This window comes from Strix uralensis, chromosome 19 (assembly GCF_047716275.1).
Source record: "Strix uralensis isolate ZFMK-TIS-50842 chromosome 19, bStrUra1, whole genome shotgun sequence".
Classification (NCBI taxonomy): Eukaryota; Metazoa; Chordata; class Aves; order Strigiformes; family Strigidae; genus Strix; species Strix uralensis.
Genome location: NC_133990.1, coordinates 9,834,625 through 9,855,320, shown reverse-complemented (window position 1 = coordinate 9,855,320; position 20,696 = coordinate 9,834,625). Strand labels below are relative to the sequence as shown.

General features: G+C 58.8%; 1 protein-coding gene across 2 annotated transcripts; it reads right to left on the bottom strand.

Annotated features, from left to right (window-relative positions):
* Positions 1-232: 232 nt before the first annotated feature.
* FADS6 (fatty acid desaturase 6) lies at positions 233-6,182 on the bottom strand. 2 transcript variants are annotated; one of them, XM_074888941.1, is made up of 7 exons: positions 5,871-6,182; positions 5,306-5,643; positions 4,391-4,557; positions 3,713-3,893; positions 2,690-2,877; positions 1,921-2,100; positions 233-933 (listed from the first exon to the last, which is right to left on the bottom strand). In XM_074888941.1, exons 2-7 carry the CDS (start codon positions 5,634-5,636, stop codon positions 784-786), a joined length of 1,197 nt encoding a protein of 398 aa, XP_074745042.1. In that variant the 5' UTR covers positions 5,637-5,643; positions 5,871-6,182; the 3' UTR covers positions 233-783. The 2 variants fall into 2 exon arrangements, with proteins under 2 accessions (XP_074745042.1, XP_074745043.1); XM_074888942.1 differs by having other exon boundaries at positions 5,306-5,640.
* Between the last annotated feature and the right edge of the window lie 14,514 nt (positions 6,183-20,696).

The following is a 20,696-nucleotide window of genomic DNA, read 5'->3' as shown; positions in this document are numbered from 1 at the left end:
GCAGGAAAAGTCTCCCAAGCTCTGGAGAGCGGCCAGAGCCTCCAGCAGGTGATTCTCCCACTAAACTCGCAACAGCAATTATGAGGTCTGGAGTCACCTCTGATACCCCAATACAGATACCCCACAAGGGGAGAGGGTCTTTCCCCCAGCCGTGACTTGTGCACTGCGGGATAACCGGTAGGATTTGCTCTGGCAACAAAACCCAGTAATAAAGAAGATGCACTTCAACATGTTAAGGCTGAATTTGCCAAATCATTGTTCCTAGAAGGGACTGATTTACCCCAAAGTCAAGCAAACTGCAGGCAGTGGTGACACAACCCCCTCCCCACAATCCACCCTTTGCCTGAGCCCCCGACCACACATTTGCAGCCCCTTCCTACAGATCCTGGCAGCTCTCAGCCAGAAACCAGCTCCAGAAGCTCCAGTCACGGTGCCGCATCCCCAGCTGCAGCCCCCCAGGTCCTGCTGCAGGGAGGCCCCAGCCAGCAGATGGGGGTTTTCTCTCCCCAAGCGTGAAAGCAGAGTGGGTAAAACTAAGCCCTGGCTGGGAATAACTGGGGGAGACCCCCCCCCTTTTCCTGTCCCCGGTGTTGCACTGCCCAGCTCTCCTCCTGCAGTGGCTCTGTGCATCATTATCTAGCCAAAAGCAAGACATCAGGGAGAGATGTTTCCTACGTTATGGTTTTATGGAGGCGTTTGTCTGTGTAGCCCTGATCCTGCTAAAACCATCCCTGCCACAAGTGCCCCACAGGAAACAGCCCCCTGAGTCCTGGGGCCCCGTCCTCACTGGATGCCCACCAACTCCGTTATGGGGGGAGCGTGGACCATCAGCTCCTCATATCTCTGCAGGAAGAGCTGGAGCCGGGAGATGTAGGTGTCTTCATTGTATGGCAGTTTCTTCTGCTTCAGATACTGGGAGACGATGGGTTTGATCTGCAAAGACAAAGGCAAAGTCACCTCCATGTGGGATGCCCCAGTGTTTGTACAAGGTTCCCAGCCTGAGGCATCGCTGAGCTCCCCGTAAGGCGCTCAGAAAACCCGTCCCACATCCCAAAATGGGGCTGGAGACAGCAGCACCAGCTAGAACATCTTTACCATGAAAATTAAGAGGAAGGTGGTTTCTGATTGCAGCAACATGGCGATTTCACCCTAGTAAAACGCCTTTGCAGGGCTCTGGATTAGAAGAGATGCCCTAACGAGGCTTTTAATGAGGGCCAGCCACGCATGCTCATCACTTGCACCCATCGTTATTCCCACATGCCCACACAGCCAGCTCGGCAGCAGGGCTGGGAGGCTGCTACCAGCTTAATTACCCCTTCCCTGCAACACACCTTTGTGGGAGGCAGGTCCTACCGGCCCCGTGAGCTCGAGCAAAGGGCACGACCTAAAACCCACTGGTGCTCCTGCTCCCACTATTACTTAATTTTTCCCCCGACTTAAGACTGAAAATAAGTGCACAGCATTTAATGAGTGGAGATCCCATGCTGAAGGGCAGTGCAAGGACCTGCCTTGGGATCCCCTCGAGCAGGGGCAGCGCTCAGAGCCCATGTTTGGAACACACCCCACACCTCAGAGCAACAAGTAAGGGCATGATGAAAATTATGGGGGGGTTGCCTGAACGCTGACTGAACCAAAAGCCAGGTTGCGCAGTGCTGGAGATGCTTTCCCAAGGGAAGAGTTGGGAGGATCCTGGAAGGTTGCTGCTGGCTGGAATGGGGACCAGGGGATGAAGCAGGGAGTGGAAACCCAGGAGAAACAGGAGTGGGGATGGAGGGAGGTGGGTTAGGGGCTGTTGCAAAGCAGTGAGAAGTTTCTAGCATGGGGGGAGCAGTGCAGAGGGGTCTGGTGGCAGGGAGATGGATGGTCTCATCCCCGTGTCACCTCCCAACATGCTGGTCTGCCCCCGCAGGGCCGTCTCACCTTGAGGCACATGTTGTCAGAGAGGCTGGGGAAGAGGTGATGCTCCACATGGCAGCTGATGAGCGAGTGGCCAAAGGACCAGTCGAGCAGGGCATTGCGGGGCAGGTTGAGGACACCCAGGCTCATGAGGTGGATCCGCTTGGGCTTCCGATCAGCCGCGAACATGGGGAGGCCGATATGCTGCGGGAGAGGCAGGGTGGGGACCCCGCAGTACCTGCCAACAGCCAGCCCCTTCCCAGAGGAGCCAACCACGGCTCCGGCCACTTGAGGGCACGAAAAGTGCTGACCAGGCTGAGCCACATTTTGGGATTTGCCTGCAACCCCCAAGCTGGGTTTGTCCCTAAAGTCACCCCATCCTGTGCTTGTCTGTCCACGGAGCCACCAAGGAGCACTCAGGCTCTGTCCCCACAATGCATCCCCACTTTGAGCCACCAGCCTCTCGCCATCCCAAGACCTGTGATACCAGCTGCACCTACACACACAAACACACCAACCCCCGAGTCCTGCAAGCCGCCACAGAGGACATCACCCTCCAGCCCTTGGCACCCATCTGCCCTGACATTCTCCCAGGGCCACCACTTTCCACTCCAGCACCACCAGCCTGATCCTCCCCATGACAACATCGTCACGAGGGACGTGACAACAGAGGCCGCTCGCCTTAAGCTGACACAAGCCCCAGCCAACAGCGTCAGGACTATGTCACCGGTGCTGGGTGGTGGCTGGCCTGTCTCCAGCGCCATCAGGACATCTTGGAGCTTCAGGTGTCTACCTGGAATATGTTGACATGGATGTAGGGATGGGCCAGGAGGGACCGGGTGAGCAGCATGCAGAGCAGGGCAGACCACGGCGACTGGAAGCCTGAGACATGGAGCAGCAGCCAGTAATGGCAGTAAAGACCCAGAAACATGCAGCAGAGGGTCCGGAGAGCTGCTTTCCACTCCACGTTCCTCAACAAATCTGTGCAAGGAAGAAGAGGCAGCACATGGGCAAGGTGCTGATGCTTCCCCACCACTGCTGCTCCAGGGGCTGCCTGGTATGCCAATAAATCCACAGCCCAGCCCATTCTTCATCTCCCTTTCCCCATCCTCCAGGTTGGCCCAAACCCCCCAGCCCTGCTGACCTGCTGGATTTTGGGGCTGGGGCCTGGAGTCCCCCCAGAGCAACGAGGCAGAGGCTCCAATTGTGCCCCATCACACAGGGATTTGGCTGCATCTTCATTTCTTACAACTTGCCAAGTCATTGTCTGCGTTTTTGGCATTGCCCCGAGCTGTGTGTTCAGCCCAACGGGCTGGGCTTCCTCAGCCTCTTACTATTTTCTAGGCTCTTCTCCCCGATCGTTTCCTGGCACCATTGTTTTCCCCAAGCCACTGCCTCATCTGCCCAAGCTTGTTGCATCCCAGCCCCTGCAGACCCCCACACCTTCACCTGCCATGCAGTCAGCAAAATCACTGTGATGCTCTGACCAGCCAGAGACCTACATGCAACGCTGAACCCTGCTATGGCCAAGGGTCTGAATCAAAGGCGAGCAAACCTAGGGCACTTCAGGCTCATGATGGCTTTTCCAGTACAAGAAAATGTGAAGCATTTCTGAGCACCAGAGAGATGCAGCAGATGCCTTCCCTGAAGCAGATGCAACATCACCTGCCTTCACTGCAGCCCTGTGTTCCACCATGGGCTGGTGTAGTTAACGTGATGCCTCCAAATGAAGCAGGACCCTTTGGTGGGGCGAGACCTGGACAGCAACAAGCTCACCATACCCAGCACCCCATCCCAAGGCGGTTGAGACACATACCAAGTGCAACCAGAGGGGTTATGATGGGCACTGCAAGAGGCGCGATGAACATGTAGATGTAGCGGTTCAGGAAAGGAAGCTTCCAGGTGCTGGAGTCCCCCAGGCCGATGACATTGGTGTAGCCATGGTGGATTTTCACGTGGTTGTATGTGGCTTGCTCAACTGTGAAAGCTGAGCAGAGCTGGGAGGGAAGAGAAAGGAGGAGATGCCTACAGCCATGGCACCAGGGTCAGGCACCACCTGGCTTGGACTCGCAGGAGAGGTGCTCAGGGGAGATGCTCCACACTCCACAGACTCCAAACCAGTCTGGAAATGTACTTCTTAAAAGTTAAGCACTGGAAACCATTCCCACCATTCCCCACAACTCATTATCGTGCTCTGCAGCCCCACGGCCAAGGAGACGGACACAAAACCCCACAGCCCAGCACACCACAGGAGCCGTCCCCAGCTGGGGGCTTGCCCCCACCCCACTGCCTCCAGGCAAACCCCCACAAGCAGGGATATTCCTGCTGCTCTCAGCTGTAGCATCGCTTTTCATTTAACCCTCCTGCACATGGATCAGGAATTGGATTCATCTTGTTCTCCAGTGGCTGTTCCTGATGGGCTTGGGGGTGCTGGCAAGGTGCTGATGAGGCTTTGGGGAGGGTGCTGCTACCTGAACCCCCCATCCCTGCTCACCTCAATGAAGAAGATGGCCCACACTTTGCCCCAGGACTTGGACTCGGTCAAGGCGTTGTGGCTGGCCAAGTGGCTGCCCTTCACAGTCAAGGTGTGATGCACCACGCCGAGGGTGAGGACACCCACCAGGAAAGGGATGGCCTGGGCTGACCGCAGGCACAGGAACCCTACGGAGAAACCAGCTGGGCAGGAGCTCGTGCTCCTCCTCACCTCCCTCTGCTCAGAGCTGGGCTGGAGGTGTTGCTACACCCAAACACGCCAGCCACTGCCCTAAACCTGTTTTTCAGACATAGTTACAGGTATTTAAATTGCCTGAGCCAGAAAGCTTCCCTCCGCACTGCCCTGCATGGCTGGACCAGCCACACTCGCCATCGTGCTGAAGATTTGGCCACTTCCAGCTGCGATGTCACCGGGTGCTGCTGGTCCCATCCCACAGCTCTGGCTGGGATCCCACTGGTGACAAATATGACCCTGACAGGATTTCAGCATCCCCAGGAGTTCAGAAGCAAGAGAAGGCACCAGCTGCAGCTTTCCAACCGTGCTGCTGGAGCCCCATGCTGGACCGTGTCCCACTGCACCTGCCATGGCCAGGGCCATTGTCACCAAAACCACCAGGGTTTCCCTGCCCCATGTCGGGACATGGATGGGACACGCTGCTCCCTGTCCTTCCCTGTGCCCATCTGCCCAGGCACTGTCCCCTCACCCCAGGCTGTACCCCAGGTGCCACCATCACCCGCTGTGGGTTTCCAGTGGGGTCAGGGTGCCCCATGGCACCGAGTGAAGGGGTCACAGGCTTAATAGGCTGCTAATAGGCTTCCAGCACAAAGTTGTACCAGCAGTGCGAAAGCTGCAAGGAGGCAGCGGGACCCCCTGGGACCCCTCTGGATGCAGTTTGGGGGGGCTGAGACGCGTTACCTGCTGGGAGCAGGAGGAAGCTGCAGGCGAGGATGCTGATGTCCACGCCGTGCCGCTCCCACCAGCTGCTGCTCTTCACCACCTTCTGCACCAGCTCCGAGAGCTCAGCCATCAGGGCTTCCTCGTGCCGCCCTGCTCGCTGTGAGGCCCCCCTGGACATCACGTCCCCGTCACCCAGCGCTGGCCCCGGCTCCCAGCCCTCTGCCATTGCCTCCATCCTGCTGCCATCGGGTGCTGGTGTGCCCTGGAGCAGGGCGTCCCGGGCTCTGCTGACTTCATTGTTGACCTGCTGTCCCCTCTGCCTCACCGGGTCCCCATCCTCCAGCGGCATCTCCCTGCTGAGCAGAGGCTACTCAGGGTAGCACCCACAGAGGAGCACCCACAGCACCCCGACCCACTGCAGACGGGCTTCCCGGCTCCTGCTAAAGGACACGGGAAGGGCAGCGATGGAAAAAAATAAACAACCCGAGGAGGACACAGCCAGGGGAGACAGCCAGAGAGCCACCCAGCCTCCCACACCGGGGACACCCCAGCCACCACCCGGCCACCGCAGCCCCCTACTCACGCCAGCCCTGGCACGGTGGCTCTCCCGGCGTTGGCCGCCCCGGCCAGCCCGTGCAGCACCGCACACCGGTGCTGTACAGCAGCGATTTGGAGAAGGGAGGAGCAGGGGAGGACAGGGAGGAGGGCAAATGCAGATTAGCAATGGCAATAATCCGCCTTGGCGGCCCATTTCGGGGAGTAGCCGTTGCGGCAGGGCCATGGGGAGGACACTGGGCCGAGGGCACGGGGAGGCAAGGGTGGCGGAGGAGGGAAGGAGTGGAAAAAATGATGGAGAGAGGCAGTGGAAATGCTGGAGACGAAGGAACAGAGTGCCAGAAATAGCCCCAAGAAACCCAAGCGGAGCACTGAGGACAGGGATAGGGTTTCCGCTTCTGACGGGGAGCAGAAGCAAACATTGCCCGTCCCGCCTGAGAGCCGTTTTGGGGAGAAAACCGGCCCTTTTTCACAGCAAGGAGCAGGCTGCGGGAAGGAGGGGGCAGTGCACGGCTGCGCAGCTGCCTGCCTGCGCCTGCCTGCTTGTCTGCCTGCCTGCCCACACTGCTGCTGCGGGGGGACGCTGAGCCCAGGGGCACCCATCGGGGACCAGCTCACCCCAGAGCTGTGCCCAGCAGCCACGGCACCCAGCCCTAACCCCCACAGGGTCTCTCTTCTCTTCAGGCTGTTTTCAGGAATTTGGTAAGAATTTCTTCCCTTTTCCATTGCTGCCTCCTGACTAATCACCCAGACACAGCACAGGCACCCCGAAAGCTTTGGGGATGCCTATGCACAGACTGGGACCTCCTGATGCTGGTTTCTTTACAGAGGAAGGCTAAAAACACATCGCTTCTCACTGGGTGCTGGATTTCTTCTTACTTTGTTATTTCTTCTAACCAAAAACCAAATCAGGTCAACTGATTCACTGAAACTTTGATGAACACTGACATCTAGCAAATCCATGGACAAGGCTGGTTTGCTGTACCCATTGCTGGGGTACCCCAACCCCAAACTGGGACAGGCACAGCACCTCCAGTAACAGCACATCACTGCAGCGACTCACAGGGAAGCAAACCTTGCACCCAACTTTCTCCAAGCCCCAGGGGATTGTCATACTCTGGAAAAAAAATAATAACAATTAAAAAAATCACACCTGCTGCAAAAGAGGCAGAGCCAAGGGTGCATTAGATACCTGCTGAGGTTTCATTTCGACTGTAAGAGCTTGTGTTATGAAAGATTTCCAAAGCCAAGAGCACTAATGAATTACAGCAGCATCCGAAGCCCAGCAAGCTGCAGGGCTGGCTGCAGCCGGCCAGGTCAGTGATTAATTCTGATACACAGCGTGGCTTTCATTACCTGCTCATTAGCAAGGGAAGCCCGTGGCCGGGAGAGCACCTATGGGTGCTGCTGGGCCAGGGGGAGGCAGATGTCAGACCCAACGGGTGCATCAGGTGGGGCTGCTGGTCCACTCCTGAACGATGACTTTGTTACCGTCATCACACCTAGGATGTCACCGCGAAGGATGGTGGCGGCACGGTGACAAAGCCCTGCTCTGAGGGTGCTGGGCTGCTGTTCGGTGGGGCCAAAGGTGAGCAGTGGTGGAGCTGCCATTGCACAAGTGCAGAGCAGGGCAGAACTGGTTATGTGGTGACAGCTGAGGAGGAGGAGGAGGTGAGGATCAGCCACACTTCCAAGACCAGCATGAGCCATCAGGATCCCACCGCAGCTGGCAGCGAGCGTGCCGGTGTGCACGGGCAGAGACAGGCACATGGCATTGCTCAGTCCTGTGCTGCCACTGGGACCAGAGACCTCCTGGGAGAAGAGAAGAAATAGTGGTTGAAAATCATGTGGGAGAGGCTGAGTTTTGCCTTCTGGGGAAAAATGTCCAATCCATAAGAGCCTCTTCTTTGGAGCTGCAGCAAAGGTGGGTGTCATGATGCTCACAAGAGAGCAGCAGCCATACAGAGAGTCTGCAAAGCCGTAAGGAAGGCCAGCAGATTTGGGGTTATAGCCCTAAATCTGCTTCCTTGCTGCCTTGCAGAGCTCCATTTTCAAAAGAAACTTTTAAACCCCAATTTACATCTGATTTTCCACCATGCGCTGGCCAAGCCATGCCATCCCACTGACCCCACTAAGATTTTAGGGATGAAAGCAAATACTGACTTGGCCCTTGCACCGTGAACGCAAACACCTCCAATTTAGCAAGAAAAACACATTAAAGACTCAGAAATCCTTCGACACGCTGCAGGGCGGCTGGAGGGGATCAGTGTAATCCCCAGAGCAGCAAGTTCTTGCTGCCAGCTGCCGACCCTGCAGCCGTCCCTCGCCCCAGGCAGCACGGGGGTCCCACGAGCAGACCCGCTGCCTCTGCAGGCAGCTGCCAGCCCCGAGGAAGCCCCAAGGATCTGTCCTCCCATGTCACTGCTCCCAAATGAGGAGAGAATGGGCCATTTTAGCGTGGCACAAGGGCACACATGCCAGGCTGGCGGGACTCGGTGGCCGCAAATGCTCCCTGCTGATCCCCCTGGGGTGACCCCAGCTTGTGGGACAGAACCCACTACAGCCCCCAAAGGGGCCATTTCCAGTCCCAAATCCAGGAGCTATTTGCAAAAGTCACAGTGCTTGCACCCTAGGGCTGTGGTGGGGGACAGAGCCCCCTTAGCAGCACCTCTATCCCTACAGCCACCCATCCTGTGCACCCTCCTCCACCTCTCCCCGGCTGCTGCAGCTGGACTCCCCAAAGCCACCATCCCCCTTCTCCTGCCATCACTGGGGCTGGGGGGATTTGCTCTTTTAATACCCTGGTTTGGGTGGGGTTCCCCCCTTGGGCCAAGCACATTTGGGTAATTAACTTAATGAGGAATTAGTTACCACCATCCCCTCCCCAGCAGGGAGAGCTTAAGCACCGTCCTCTTTTCCTTTTGGGGTCTGGCAGAGCCACTGGGTCCTCAAGAAGAAGAAATTCGTGGGGTTTAACACCTCACCCCAAGCCTCTCCCTGAGCCTGACGGCTGAGCGAGGAGCTCCATCTGCAGGCAAAACCCTGTCTCCATCACCCCCGAAAACAGCTCTGCTCCCCCAAATTCAGGCCCTGGCACAAGGGTGCTGGGCACATCCTGGGCTCCACAGCCGAGCAGTTCCCACGGCTGCTGCCAAGCCAGGAGCTCGGCCCCGGTCCCCACTCACCCACCCACACTGGGGCTGCCCCACGGCCAGCCAGGGCACCCCAAACCCTCCATCCCTGGGGCTGTGGGATGAAGAAAGAGCAAAGGACAAGCTCGGGAGCCTCAGGGCAGGCACCAGAGGGAGTTGCAGCTCCACGCAGCGGCTGCTCTTGCTGTCGTTTTGCCAAAACCACGGGATGCTCAGCCCTGGACTGGTGGACTCCCAAAAGGCAAGACCCAGCCTGATCTGTGTGCTGGGGCAAGGAGCTCTCAGGGGGGTGGCACAGCCAGCGAGCCCTGGCCCGCAGGGTGAAAAGTCCCCTCCCAGGGACCAAGCCCTTGGGTGCAACCACAGTCTCTCTCCAGCTCCGATGGTGCCAGGCTGGGACGGGGCTGACAGGGGTGGCGAGATACCAGATCTGTCTGGGGCCCTTTGGTAGCCCACGTGCTCCCAGCCCTGTCGGGACGTGGCAAGGCCATGCTTTTAACCTTAAATAAATACCCCTCCAGGACGTCTTGCTGTTTGCAGGACACAAACAACCACTTCGGGCAATGGAAAACTTCCCGCTCGTGCTTGGCAGCTCCAGGAAGAAACTGGATCCCAGCGCTGGCTAATCTGGCCGATCTGTTTGTGCCAGCCGGCGTGGCACAGACCGGATGGCGGTGAGACGGGGCAGACAAAGCCCCGCTGCCCTGTCCCGGGTCATGCACGGGCTGCCAGGAAGGCACTGTGGACAGAGGCCGATGGTCTTATTCAGGCTCTATGTTGGTCCAATGTCACCTTGTGCTGCTTGGGCACCTGGGGAGGGAGGCGGCTGAATGGTAGAGCCCCACACCCCCAATGTCATTCACACCACCCTTCATATCACTGCCTTATTTTTCTCATCCCTGTTTGACTCCCAGATGGGTGCTGGGGGGTCACATGTCAGGAATTACTCTGCTAAACCTCAGTGATATTCACCCTGGGATGAAAAGAACCAGCAGCAGCCAGGTACCGTGACATCAGCTGAGCTCCTTGGTGCTGCAGGCTTTAGGGGCCACATGGCATGGCAGGACCTGAGCCCTCCTAGCTCTGGGGTTGGGGCGAGGGTCCCCCACGTCCTGGCCAGGCCAGTGAGCTGCTGTGCTGCAGGGATGGACCCACTAGCACTTGCAGAGCAGGGACAGACCCATGGGACTGCTCGTGTAGAGTGGGAGGCTCTTCCTTGCGTGGGGTCAGGCACATGCCTGGTATCAGCTATGTCATGGAGGGGAACGCAACCACCTCCCTTCTCCCCGTTTCAGTAGCCGTCTGCAAACACAAGAATCCCAAAGCTCAGGGACAAGCCCCGGGTGTAAGTCTCTGCTTTCCCAGGGCAGCAGTGGCTGGTGCAGGATGTTTATTCAAAGCCAATTGCACATGAAAACCAAACCCAGCACAAAGCCCTCCCTGAGCCCTTGGAGCCCTGCCCAGGGCTCAGAGTCACAGCACCAAAACCCATCTTCACCCATGAGCACCCCAAATGCCCCCGGGGGACCTGCTGCATATCCACCACCAGCCCTTTAGGCCACCACCACTGGAATATCCTGATACCGTACCCGGACCGTGTTTTCAGTTTTATATATCAGCAATGAATAAAGGAGTTGTCATCCACTCCCTGCTCCAGCGCGGCTTAATTTCCAAAGCCTGGCTGGAGGTGTCAACTAATCACAGACTTCCTCCACTTAGCAGCTCAGGGCGAAGGTAATCACTGGTTTGGGTGCCTCTGCTCTTGCCCCGACCGAAACTGCTTGCCCCCACCCCTCAGTGCGTGGCGTCACTGCCTGGCCAGGTGTTACCCAACGCAAGCGCACGGTGGAGATGCCGTGGGCTCTGTCCTGCTCTGCTTCCAAAGTGCTGAGCCTGCTGCCAGTGGTACCACCAAGGGATGGTTGAGCCCTCTCGCCCATGGGCCTGGCAGCTTTTTTGTGACCCTGGAGGGCTGGGGTTCTCATCCTGACAATGATGGGTCCCAAGAAGGGAACCAGCCATCAGCCAGCAATTGGAAAGACACTCTTGAACACAACGCTGCACCTCTGGTCCTCAAAAATTAAATACATTTTTCTTTGTAACCACAGCACTGCCCAACCCCAGCCCCCCAAGCCCCCCAAGGTGCCCTCCTGGTTGCCAAGCCCGAGCCACCGGGGCTGGCCACACACGTGTCACCGCCGGCAGGCACCCGACCCGGCAGCTCCCCGGCATCCACCCACACGAAACTTTTACCGCTCAGTGTAGGCAGGGTAACTCCAGGCTCCATCCTCTGCCCTCTCTAGGAAAGAGGGATGTTTCCAACCTCCTCAGCATGCAGAGCGAAGATGAGGACCCTGACAAGGTTGTGCTGGAGACGGCACTACCCAGCACTTGCCACCTCAAGCTGATTCACGGCTGAGCAAGGGCTGTTTGCCGGGGTGGCTCAGCGCCGCTATCCACGGCTGCTTTTCAGGGCCAGGGCTCCCTGACAGCTCCCACCACCAGCTTCATGGGCCAGAAGCAAAAGAGGCTGGGAAGGAGGGTAGGGCTCGGGGCCAAGACCCTCTTGCCTTCTCCCCCAGGAATATTTGGACACTCTCTGGCAGAGCCGTTGTGTTTGCCCAGTTTAAGAAACCAGATCTAAAGCAGGCGTAGACCAGTACCTGTGTCTTAACTCCATCGTTGTTCTTTGTGGAATCAGGAGATGCTGAATTCACGGAAACCAGAAATCCCTGCAAGACAGAAAGCTCCCTGCTCACTAAGAAGCCCATGAATGTCTTAATTGGCAAGAGGAGGGGTTGCATGATGCTGCCTCTGCATCCAGGATGGGCACTGCCCTCTGCTGCACACAGGACCATGCTCTGCCCTGGCATCAGCTCTGCCCTTGCATGGCGGGTTGGTGCCACCCTGGGTGCAAACAGAAGTTGGGTGCCACAGTCCACGGGCAGGTGCTCGATCCCACGCCGCTCCGGCCGGAGGGGAGGCGAGGGCAGCCAGGGCTGTGATGTAACCTGGCGTGCCCGGGAGGCAGTGCCTGGAAGGGAGTGAGCCGCCCAGCCGGGGTGGGAAGCCAATGCGCTGCGTCACTCCTTCAGGCTGGAAATCTGGTCGGGAGCCAAAGGGCTGCCCAAATCCAGCCGGACTCCAAGAACGCACCCCCATCTCCCCAGTTCTCGCACGGCTGTAACCTACTTCCCTGCTTTCGGCTGCTGTGGGGAGGTGATGGTTGAGCTGAGGGGCCTGGGAGAGGGTCTGCTGTCCCAGCTCCATCAGACACAGAGGGGCTCCATCTCCCTGCCAGGCTTGGGGACGCATCCAGCCAGGCTTGGGGACGCATCCAGCCAATACCCCACATGTCCACCCTGCCCATTACACATGGGGCAGCCCCGAGCCCTGGGCAAGGGGGACTGACTTTCTGGGGTTGAACTGTCCCAAGCCCACTTTCCCCAGAGAAGAGCCCGTCCTTCCCGGTGGGCACAGGCAGCCCACCAGAGCCCTGCCTCTCACAGGTGCCACCACACTGAGGGAAGTTTTTGTTTCTTCTTCAAGGCAAGCGCCCAGATGCACCCTGCCAGCCAGAGGGATAACTCACACACCGCCTGGCAGCTATTTCATCAGCACGGCCGGACCCATAAAACCAGTTAGCTTGGAAAAACAGGGACTCTTCTAATAATACCTTTGGAGCAGTGGTGCTCTGGATCCCAGTCCACCAAGGGAATATCTGGAGGAGCCTGGAGGAGGCTGAGGGTCAGCTCTGGCTGGCACATGGCTGCATCCCCAGCCCTACCAGCAGCACCAAGCGAAGGAGTCGTCCTCCATCACCAGTGCCTGAAAACTGGCATTTTGTAGCTTTCTAAGAAAACACAAATACCAGGAAAGCTGTTAATCCTGCAACCAGTTTTGCCACAAAAGCAAAGTCTCCCCAGCACCATTCCTCCAGCTTTCCCCTTCCTACCATGAGCTGTTGCAGACAAATCCAAGGCGCTGCTCCTTAATCCCAGCCTGGGGAAGCAGGAGCCACCCTGACCCAAACAATCTTGACGGTGCATTTTATTACCGACTTCAGTGAGGCCCTGCTGGGATCGGGGTCAGCGGTGGCCGGAGCTCGCTGGCAGGAGGGCAAAGTGGGGCAAAGCAAAAGAGGGAGGAGGCCCATGAAAAAAAAATAGGGCTTAGAATAGAAACCAGGTTAGGGCTAAACTGTGGGTGGTAGGAGCTGTCATGGCAGGTAGAGCTGGCTGCTGCTGCCAGCCCAGGGGACCTGGGGGCCTCTGAGCTATTCTCAGCATCCTCACCAAGTTTGCAGGGTTGCCAGTCCACCAATTTTGGGAGTCGCAGGGCTGGAGGGCACAGTGGGAAAGGGGCTGCAGCAACGAGTCTGGGTGCAAAGAGACCAAGACCTCAGCCCTAGAACCAGCCCTTCATCCTGCAAAAGCTCTTTTGGCCCTTTGAATGGCCAGGGCTTGGGACTGCCCCTCCAGAGGGTCCTTGCTGCCCCAGGAGAGCCGCACCCAGGGCAGTGGGATGGAGACTCAGTGGAAATAGAATCTCAGATAGCAGTTCTGCAGAAAAAGAGTAGGGTTTGTTTTTTGACTTTGTTCCTGAATGGGAAAAGAACAATCAACAATGAACCAAGCTGAGCGCAGGGCGAGATAAGACCAACCTCCCGCGGTGCTCCTGGCAGCAGGACGAGCATCACCGGGCACTTGGCACAGCCCGGAGGGCTCCCCCGAAATGCACAGAGGGTTCACAAGGTGCCACTGGCACCACCCCGGGACCCATCAGCCCAGAGAGCCCACGGGCGGCCGGATCCACCAACAAACACAGGAGCTGTTCCACCGTCACGTCCCCGGCTGGGCGCAGCCAGCTGGAGCCAGACAGGGAGCTGATAGCGGGATTTACTGAGCGAGGCTGGAGGCGGTTCTGGGAATAACTCTGCTGCCCGGCACGAGCCCGCTTCCCAAGCAGGATGTTGCCTTCCGGCACACGGCATAGGTGATGGCCCCGGAAAACCGGGTGATTTGCTGGGAGAGGTGTGACTAAGACTCATGTTTTGTTGGAAAAAGGGGTGAAACCAGCCTCCTTGAAGCTGATGGAAAGTCCCCATGGAGTACCCCAGGTTCAGCTGGCACATGGACCAATGGCTTTCCCCAGCCCATGGACCATTTGTCACCCAGGATTTCACTCCATCTGCTCCAGACAGGGGGAAAACCATGTCAAAAAACATCCCCGTGACTTCCATTTTCCCCAAACAGTAAGTCTCCCTTTTCCATAGTGAAAAGTCCTGCAGTCAATAAAATTACCTTTCCAGAAGACAAGTCCACAGTGATATCGTGAGTGGGTTCCTGTGGCCATCCCCTGCCCCGCTGAAGGGCCGGGCACGTTGCCGTCAGTCCCTTGGGAAGGCTCAGCTGGTGGCAGGGCTGGTGGGGAGCTGGGGTGAGGAGGACATTTGAGGAGAGACAGCAAGTGCTGCCAGCTCCCCCTCCTTCTTTACATACCCAATAATTTTGGAGAAGAATCAGTGTAATAAGGTGCTTTTTTTAGTCTTCAGTCCCAGCACAGCCTTATCCTGCTGTCAGGTCTGGGACAGCTCTTGGCATCATCTGCCCTTGGGGTGGTGAGAAAGGAAGCTTACCGTCCCCTTCAGAGAGGAAGGCAGCCATCCTGTGTCACCTCCTCCAGCCCCTGGTGTCCGTGGGATGCCTGGGGAGACCTGGGGACCTGCTCATCCACCCCTGGCACAGAAAGCCACCCAGGAGGCACCCACAGCACCCAGCCCCTCCACCTCGTGCAGGGTCGAACCAGGCCCAGCTTGGGGATACTGGCCCCAGCCGTGGGACTGGTGCTCCCTGGGGAAAGGCGGTTTGAGCACGTGGCATTCCTGCCCGGCAGAGCTGAGAGCAGCCCCGGGCCGGGTGAGTAACGCCTTCAGCCAGCTGCCTCAAATACCGGGGGTTGATCTATCACCCGGTGCCGGCGGGCAAGGAGGCATGCTGCTCCGCTGGCACCTAGGGGCCCCTCTCAGCACCTCCAAAATGCCTCCTGGGGAGGGTCAGGGAGCCTCTTCTTGCTCCTCCAAAGGGGGCTGACCCAGCTCAGCACCATGTCCCAGCGCCATCCAGGCTCCCCTCGCTCTTCTGTGCCCTCTCCCATCCACTCACTCCAGGCAACTGGTCCCCATGCCCTGCTCTTGCCACAGCCCCTGAGCCACTGGCCAGGGACCCTGCTGACCTCCACCCCAACCACCCCAGGATGTGTCTCCTGGGCACGTGGACACCACCAGACCATCTTCACCCATCTCCAGGTTGGCTTTTGCCCCTCCATGGGTGCTGCCCAGCCCACTGTGCTCCTCCAGGAAGCCTATACTTCCCTCGTGGGTACCACTCTGGAGTGTCACTGCCACTCAGGGCTTTCATGAGGGATGCACAGCATGGAGCAGGGGCAGGGCTGTCCCCATTCCTGCAGATGGTATTCCAGAGTGAGAGCAGAGCTCCAGTCACAGACATGCCGATGCTGCTGCCGGCACCCTGCCCGCACGGGCTTGTATAACCTCTTACGTCAGACAGTGCTGGGCCACGACTGAGCCAGGTCCTGCTTTCCTCCTTGCCCGCGCCAGGCCGGCACCACAGCCGTTCATGGGGCCCAAAGCTCCAGGGTCCCACTCTCTGGGGACCCCTGCACCTGCTGGGTGCACCATGGTCCCTCTGCCCAGCAGCCTTCCCACAGGGATGCTGGTGGGTGCTGTCCTTGGGATGAGCAACACAAGGATGCTCATCCTCCACCTCAGGACCCATTGGGGCACGGTCCTCCTTCACATGGAGCATCCTTTGCTGTTGTCTTTGAAAGCAATCAATAAAAAGGGATACTTTTATGCTTCTCCTGGGGGAGAGGGGGCAGGATGTGGCCAGGGCTGCTCCCTGGCCAGTGTGGAGATGAGCCCAGCACAGCCCAGCAGGTGCCCAGAAAGCCTCCACCTCCCCAGCCGTCCCTGGCCTGCTTTTCAAACCCGACCGTCCGGGTTTCAGGGTGCTGGAGGTGTGCCAAAGCACCAGGGCAGCAGGGCAAAGGCATTCCCTGGCACCAGAGCAGGCAGAACACTGTGCCAAAAACAGCACGCGTGGCTCATCTCCCCTTCCCAGCCCCCAAAACATGAGCAAAACCCCTGGGGAGATGTTGTCTGTGGGTGCAACCAGTGGCTGGCTCATGGCTGCCTGTCAGTGCCCTCGAGGGCTGCGTGGCCCCCACGAAACCCACAGCCGGGGTCCACACGCCCCTGGGCATGGGTAGTCGAGCCCATACGCTGCTGTTGAGGACCCACTGTTGCCCCTCAGGCATCACTTGCAGGTTGCAAAGTGCCGCAGGGTTTGCTTTGGTGCTTGGCGCTCTTATGTAAGGAAGCGGGAGAGCAGTGGGGATGAACCCTGCTTTGTAGGTCAGAAAATGGAGGTGCAGGGCAGTTAGGGGATTGGGCTAGGTCAGCCTGTGAGTCAGTGGCAAAGGAGGGACCGGCGCGGCGGAGGCTTTATTAGCTGATGAGGGGTGGAGCAAGGCTCCGCAGGCAGGCGAGGAGCTACGCCAAGACACAGCATCGACCGAGCGGGGTCTCGCTCTCTCGCCCAACGCGTCCCCCAGCACCCCGACTCACCAGCGATGCGGCCCCGTCCCCACTCCTCCTCCTCGCCGTGGCCCTGAGGGGCAGCCAAGCCGCTCGCCCCCCGCTGCAGCCCCAAACTCGCCCACGGCGCAGCCAGGAAGGCGGTGATGGAGCAAGGTCAGTGAAACAGGTTTCTCCTCCTGGGTTCCTCGAGCAGGCGTCCTTCCCCGTGTGGGCTGGGGAGCTGCAGACTTGTTGACAGCGGCTCTCGTTAGCTCGGTTATTGAGTGGGGCCGAGGGCTGGGCTCTCAGCTCTGGAGGTAGCAGCTCAGATGGGGTTATGGCCACTCTGTGCATCTCCCCATCCCTCCCCGGGTGGGTAGCTGTGCTGCTCAGCCTTCCCTGGCCTCGTGGGAGCCCCCTGCCCCAAGACGTGTGCTCCGAAACACCAACGGGGCTGGGGTGGCTGAAATAGTGGGTGTTCATGTGGGACCTCTGTTGTGCCGGGGACCCAGAGGCGTTTGGGGGCTGCAGCCCCAGCTGACCTCAGTGCTGTGGCCCAGGGGTGCTGGCACGTGAGCCGAGCAGCTGGTGCCAGGCTCAGGGGTTGTTTGTGGCTGTGGAGAAGGACCAGGCTGCGGGTTTATCAGAGCTGAGGTAAAAGGCAGCATCCAGGCCAGGTGCCAGGATCCTCCTGCTGTTCCGTTCAGGCCTTTCGCCGTCTTGTTGGAGCTGCTGCGTGCTCCTCTGCACTGCCCTTTGCTGGTGACACCACACACCAGGGATGGGGAAACGTGGAGGTCAGCCATCCCATCCACGAGCCTGGGGGCAGTGTCCCAGTGGGGCAACTGCGGGCGAGGGTCCCCACTGCCAGCACCAGGTTTTGCCGTGACACGGCCGTGCCAGCCAAGCTCTGCCGCTTCCTAGCAGTGAGATAATGGGTCGGGAACAAAGGGATGTTGCAGCAGCTGGATCCATCCCTGGCGCCTCCCGTGGGGGCAGAGCCTATCCTTGGGTGAGGACAGCGTTGTGCTCAGCCCGCTGCCGGCAGTGCCTTGCTGCAACCTCCACCCAGGGATTGGCAGGCTGCACCTTGCCAGAGACGGGAAGGGAACCCCAAAGAAATCCATCCCCACCAGGGCTTAAATGCTTGCATAGGACTTAGTGCCCGGGTTTAGGTGGTTTCTGGGCTCAACCACCCCTTGCAGCCCTGCGCTTGCTGCTCCCAGTGCTGTCCCGCAGGGAGTTGGGTGGTTCAACCTTCGCCCGGGCATCTCCTCCAGTGACAGTTGCTCCTGGTGCCACTGGGACCTTCAGGGCTGGGTGGCTCCGCTGTCTTTGAAGAGCGCTGTTGAATTGGAGCTCAGTGTCCTGCAGCAGGAAAATGTAATTGTTGTCAAAGTGTATCCTAAAAGGTTAGAGCTCAGACAAAGATCAGGGAACGTGAGCAGTGGGAATGTTGTCCCTGTCCCTCTGAAAAAGTGGGAGGTTGGGGGTAGTGAAGAAAACCAGGATCACTGCCTGCTCTCGCAGCCGCCCCGGGGCCCAGGCTGGCATCACGGGGCTCAGCCGTGAGCGGGGGTCCCCAGTGTCGCAGGGCAGGTGGTGCTGTGGGGGCAGCAGCACAATGACACATGTGCCCATGGGTGCTGGCTGACCCCACGCCACTGGGGGTCACACAGCCCCCCAGTGCCTTCACCACCCACCTTCTCCCACTGAAGGATCTGGGGCAGGACGTACAGGCCCTCCAGGGCACTAATCCTGCAGTGCCGGTGTTCATCCCAGCCGACCGCATGGTCTCAGCTAGCAGCGCTGCCAAGGAGCCAGTGTCGGTATTGTCCGTAGGGTGTCCCACCCCCTTCCCACCCACCGTCACCTCTGGGACCCACATGCCTCCCTGCTGAGCTGCACCCCGGTTCACACGGGAGATGCCCTGTTGCTGGGGGCTGCACAGGGCTGCTTGGTGCCCTCACCTTGTCAATGTGGAGTGGCACAGAGTCAGCTCATCGCTGGGGTTGGAGTCAAGTCCTCCTAAACCACAGTTCCCCACAGCTTTGGCATCCCCACAGCAGGGCCGGGCACAACCCCGTACTCACTGCTGGTTTCAGGGCCGTGCCAGAGCAAGCCAGGAGCCTGGGGGGTCAAGAGGGACCAGGGATGTCCAGCAACTGGGGACAAAGATCAGGTGGTGCCTCTACTTGAAGAACACTTATCCCCAGCAGCACCCTCAGTGCTCAGCAGGATGAATCCAGACCAGTGCCATGTACCTGGCCGCAGCCATATCTTCACCCCAACTCATAGTCCTCAGCTATGAGACCTTAAAACCCTCCCTCTCTCTGTGCTGTCGGGGAAGGTGCCCAGGAGAAGACGTCTGGCTTTTCCAGCTCCACACAATGCCATAGCTCCCCCTTAGCCCCCAACCCACCCAGCCTGAGCACCGAGGGACTCGGGGGGGCCTCGCAGCAGGGGCAATTCCTTGCATGCTTCTGCAGGAACAGCTCCATACCCCTGCTGAGGCTGGAAAAGGTTATTACAGCCACAACCCCACAATTACAGAGCAAACCTGCACTCTGGCCCTGCACTGAGCCCCGTCAGAGGTGCTGACCTGCTCCTGATGCTTATTCAACAGCAGTCAAGGATTTTAGCTTAGCACGCAGCATCTCCCTACCCTGCACCTCGAGCAAACAGACTGCCCACACCAGGTGCTGCGGGGAGACCACCAAAGGCAGATGGGCCTGGGGCACCGGTGACACCCCACACCTTGCTCTGCCCCAGCTTCCCCCCAGGGATGCTCAGTGCCATCTGCGGGGTGCTCCTTCAGTCACCCCAGCTGGGAGCAATCCGGGGTGACGGGTGCTGGGACTGGGTACTGGGGAGCTCACTTTGGCCCTGAGACACTTGGTGGCAGAATCCACAGCATCGCCTGATATTTTGCTAACAATTATGAATTGCATGAAGCAAATGTAGGAAATAATTCACCCTGTTAATACCTAAAGCCAGCATTAAAAGAAAATTACATTCCATTTCTTCCACTTTCCTAGCCTGCTTGGCAGCTCTCTCAGGGGGACACACTGAGCCGTGTCCATGTTGTGCCTTTTGGGGTGGTTTGGTTTTGGGAACAGCCATGGAGGGTCCCAAAAGCTGTTGCAAAGCCCCTGCGAGGTGCTGCATCTAACCCAGGCCGTACCAATGCCACATCCAGCCCTGCACTCAGCTGCTGGGGGAGCGGTGGGGGCTCACGGTGCAAGGTCATGGCAAAGCCGGGGTGTGCCGCGGGTGCTCTGCATGGAGCCCCTTCCCGCTCGCCTCCATTCCTGCCACCGCACGTTACTCAGCTGCTTGGCCAGGAAGTGAATCCCCGGCGGGATGGGCAGGAAATACTTAAGCAAGTGGTGTGCAATGGCCTGCGCTGGCCTGGCAGGTCCTGGACCCCAGCGTCACCCTCTGGTGTGGGCACCGTGGCCGTCACTGGCTCCGGGTGAGGATGGAGGAGAGGAGCATCAGGCAGAGCTGAGGAGTAGGTGCTCCTGCTTGACAGAGTTGCCTCCCTGTGGTCCTCTGTACCTGTAGAACCTACCTGGTGTCCCACTGGCAATGTCTCTTCTCAGTTCCCATGCCAGCCCCACATGGCATGGCAACCCCAGTTCTGCTGGCAGCCTAGGGGAAGCAGCCATGTCCACCCCAGGCCAGCCATGGTACTGTCACTGCACACCCTCGGTCACCCCCAAAAACCTCCCCTGCCTTCTCCATCCTCCAGACCACAGTCTGGGAGCCCAGCCAGCTCCTAAGGATGGGGAGACAAAAGCACCTGAGTGACAGCAAGTGCCGACACATCCCCCTTGTAGCAGCTGCATGGGGATAAGGCCCAGGTCTTGAATCGGCATCACTTTTGTGAGTGATGCTCCTTCAGTCAAGGAGCCGGGGCCGTCCGGCTCAAGGATGGGGTGTCTATGCCATGGCCAGACCACTGTCACGGCCCCTTGGCCTCACTCTGCTCCCTACACACCACCTCCTGCACCACTGGGGACCGGGAAATACATGTCTAAGCTAAACCCAGGGGACTGGTTTTGCTGGGAAGCCCAATTTAAGATGGGCACAGGGCAGT

Excerpts from the sequence above, each read along its gene's own strand:
- FADS6 (XM_074888941.1), bottom strand. The coding sequence starts at position 5,636 with ATGCCGCTGGAGGATGGGGACCCGGTGAGGCAGAGGGGACAGCAGGTC. Across the intron at positions 4,558-5,305 it reads CTTCCTCCTGCTCCCAGCAG|GGTTCCTGTGCCTGCGGTCA; the intron begins GTAACGCGTCTC and ends GTTTCTCCGTAG. Across the intron at positions 2,878-3,712 it reads AACCCCTCTGGTTGCACTTG|ATTTGTTGAGGAACGTGGAG; the intron begins GTATGTGTCTCA and ends TTCCTTGCACAG.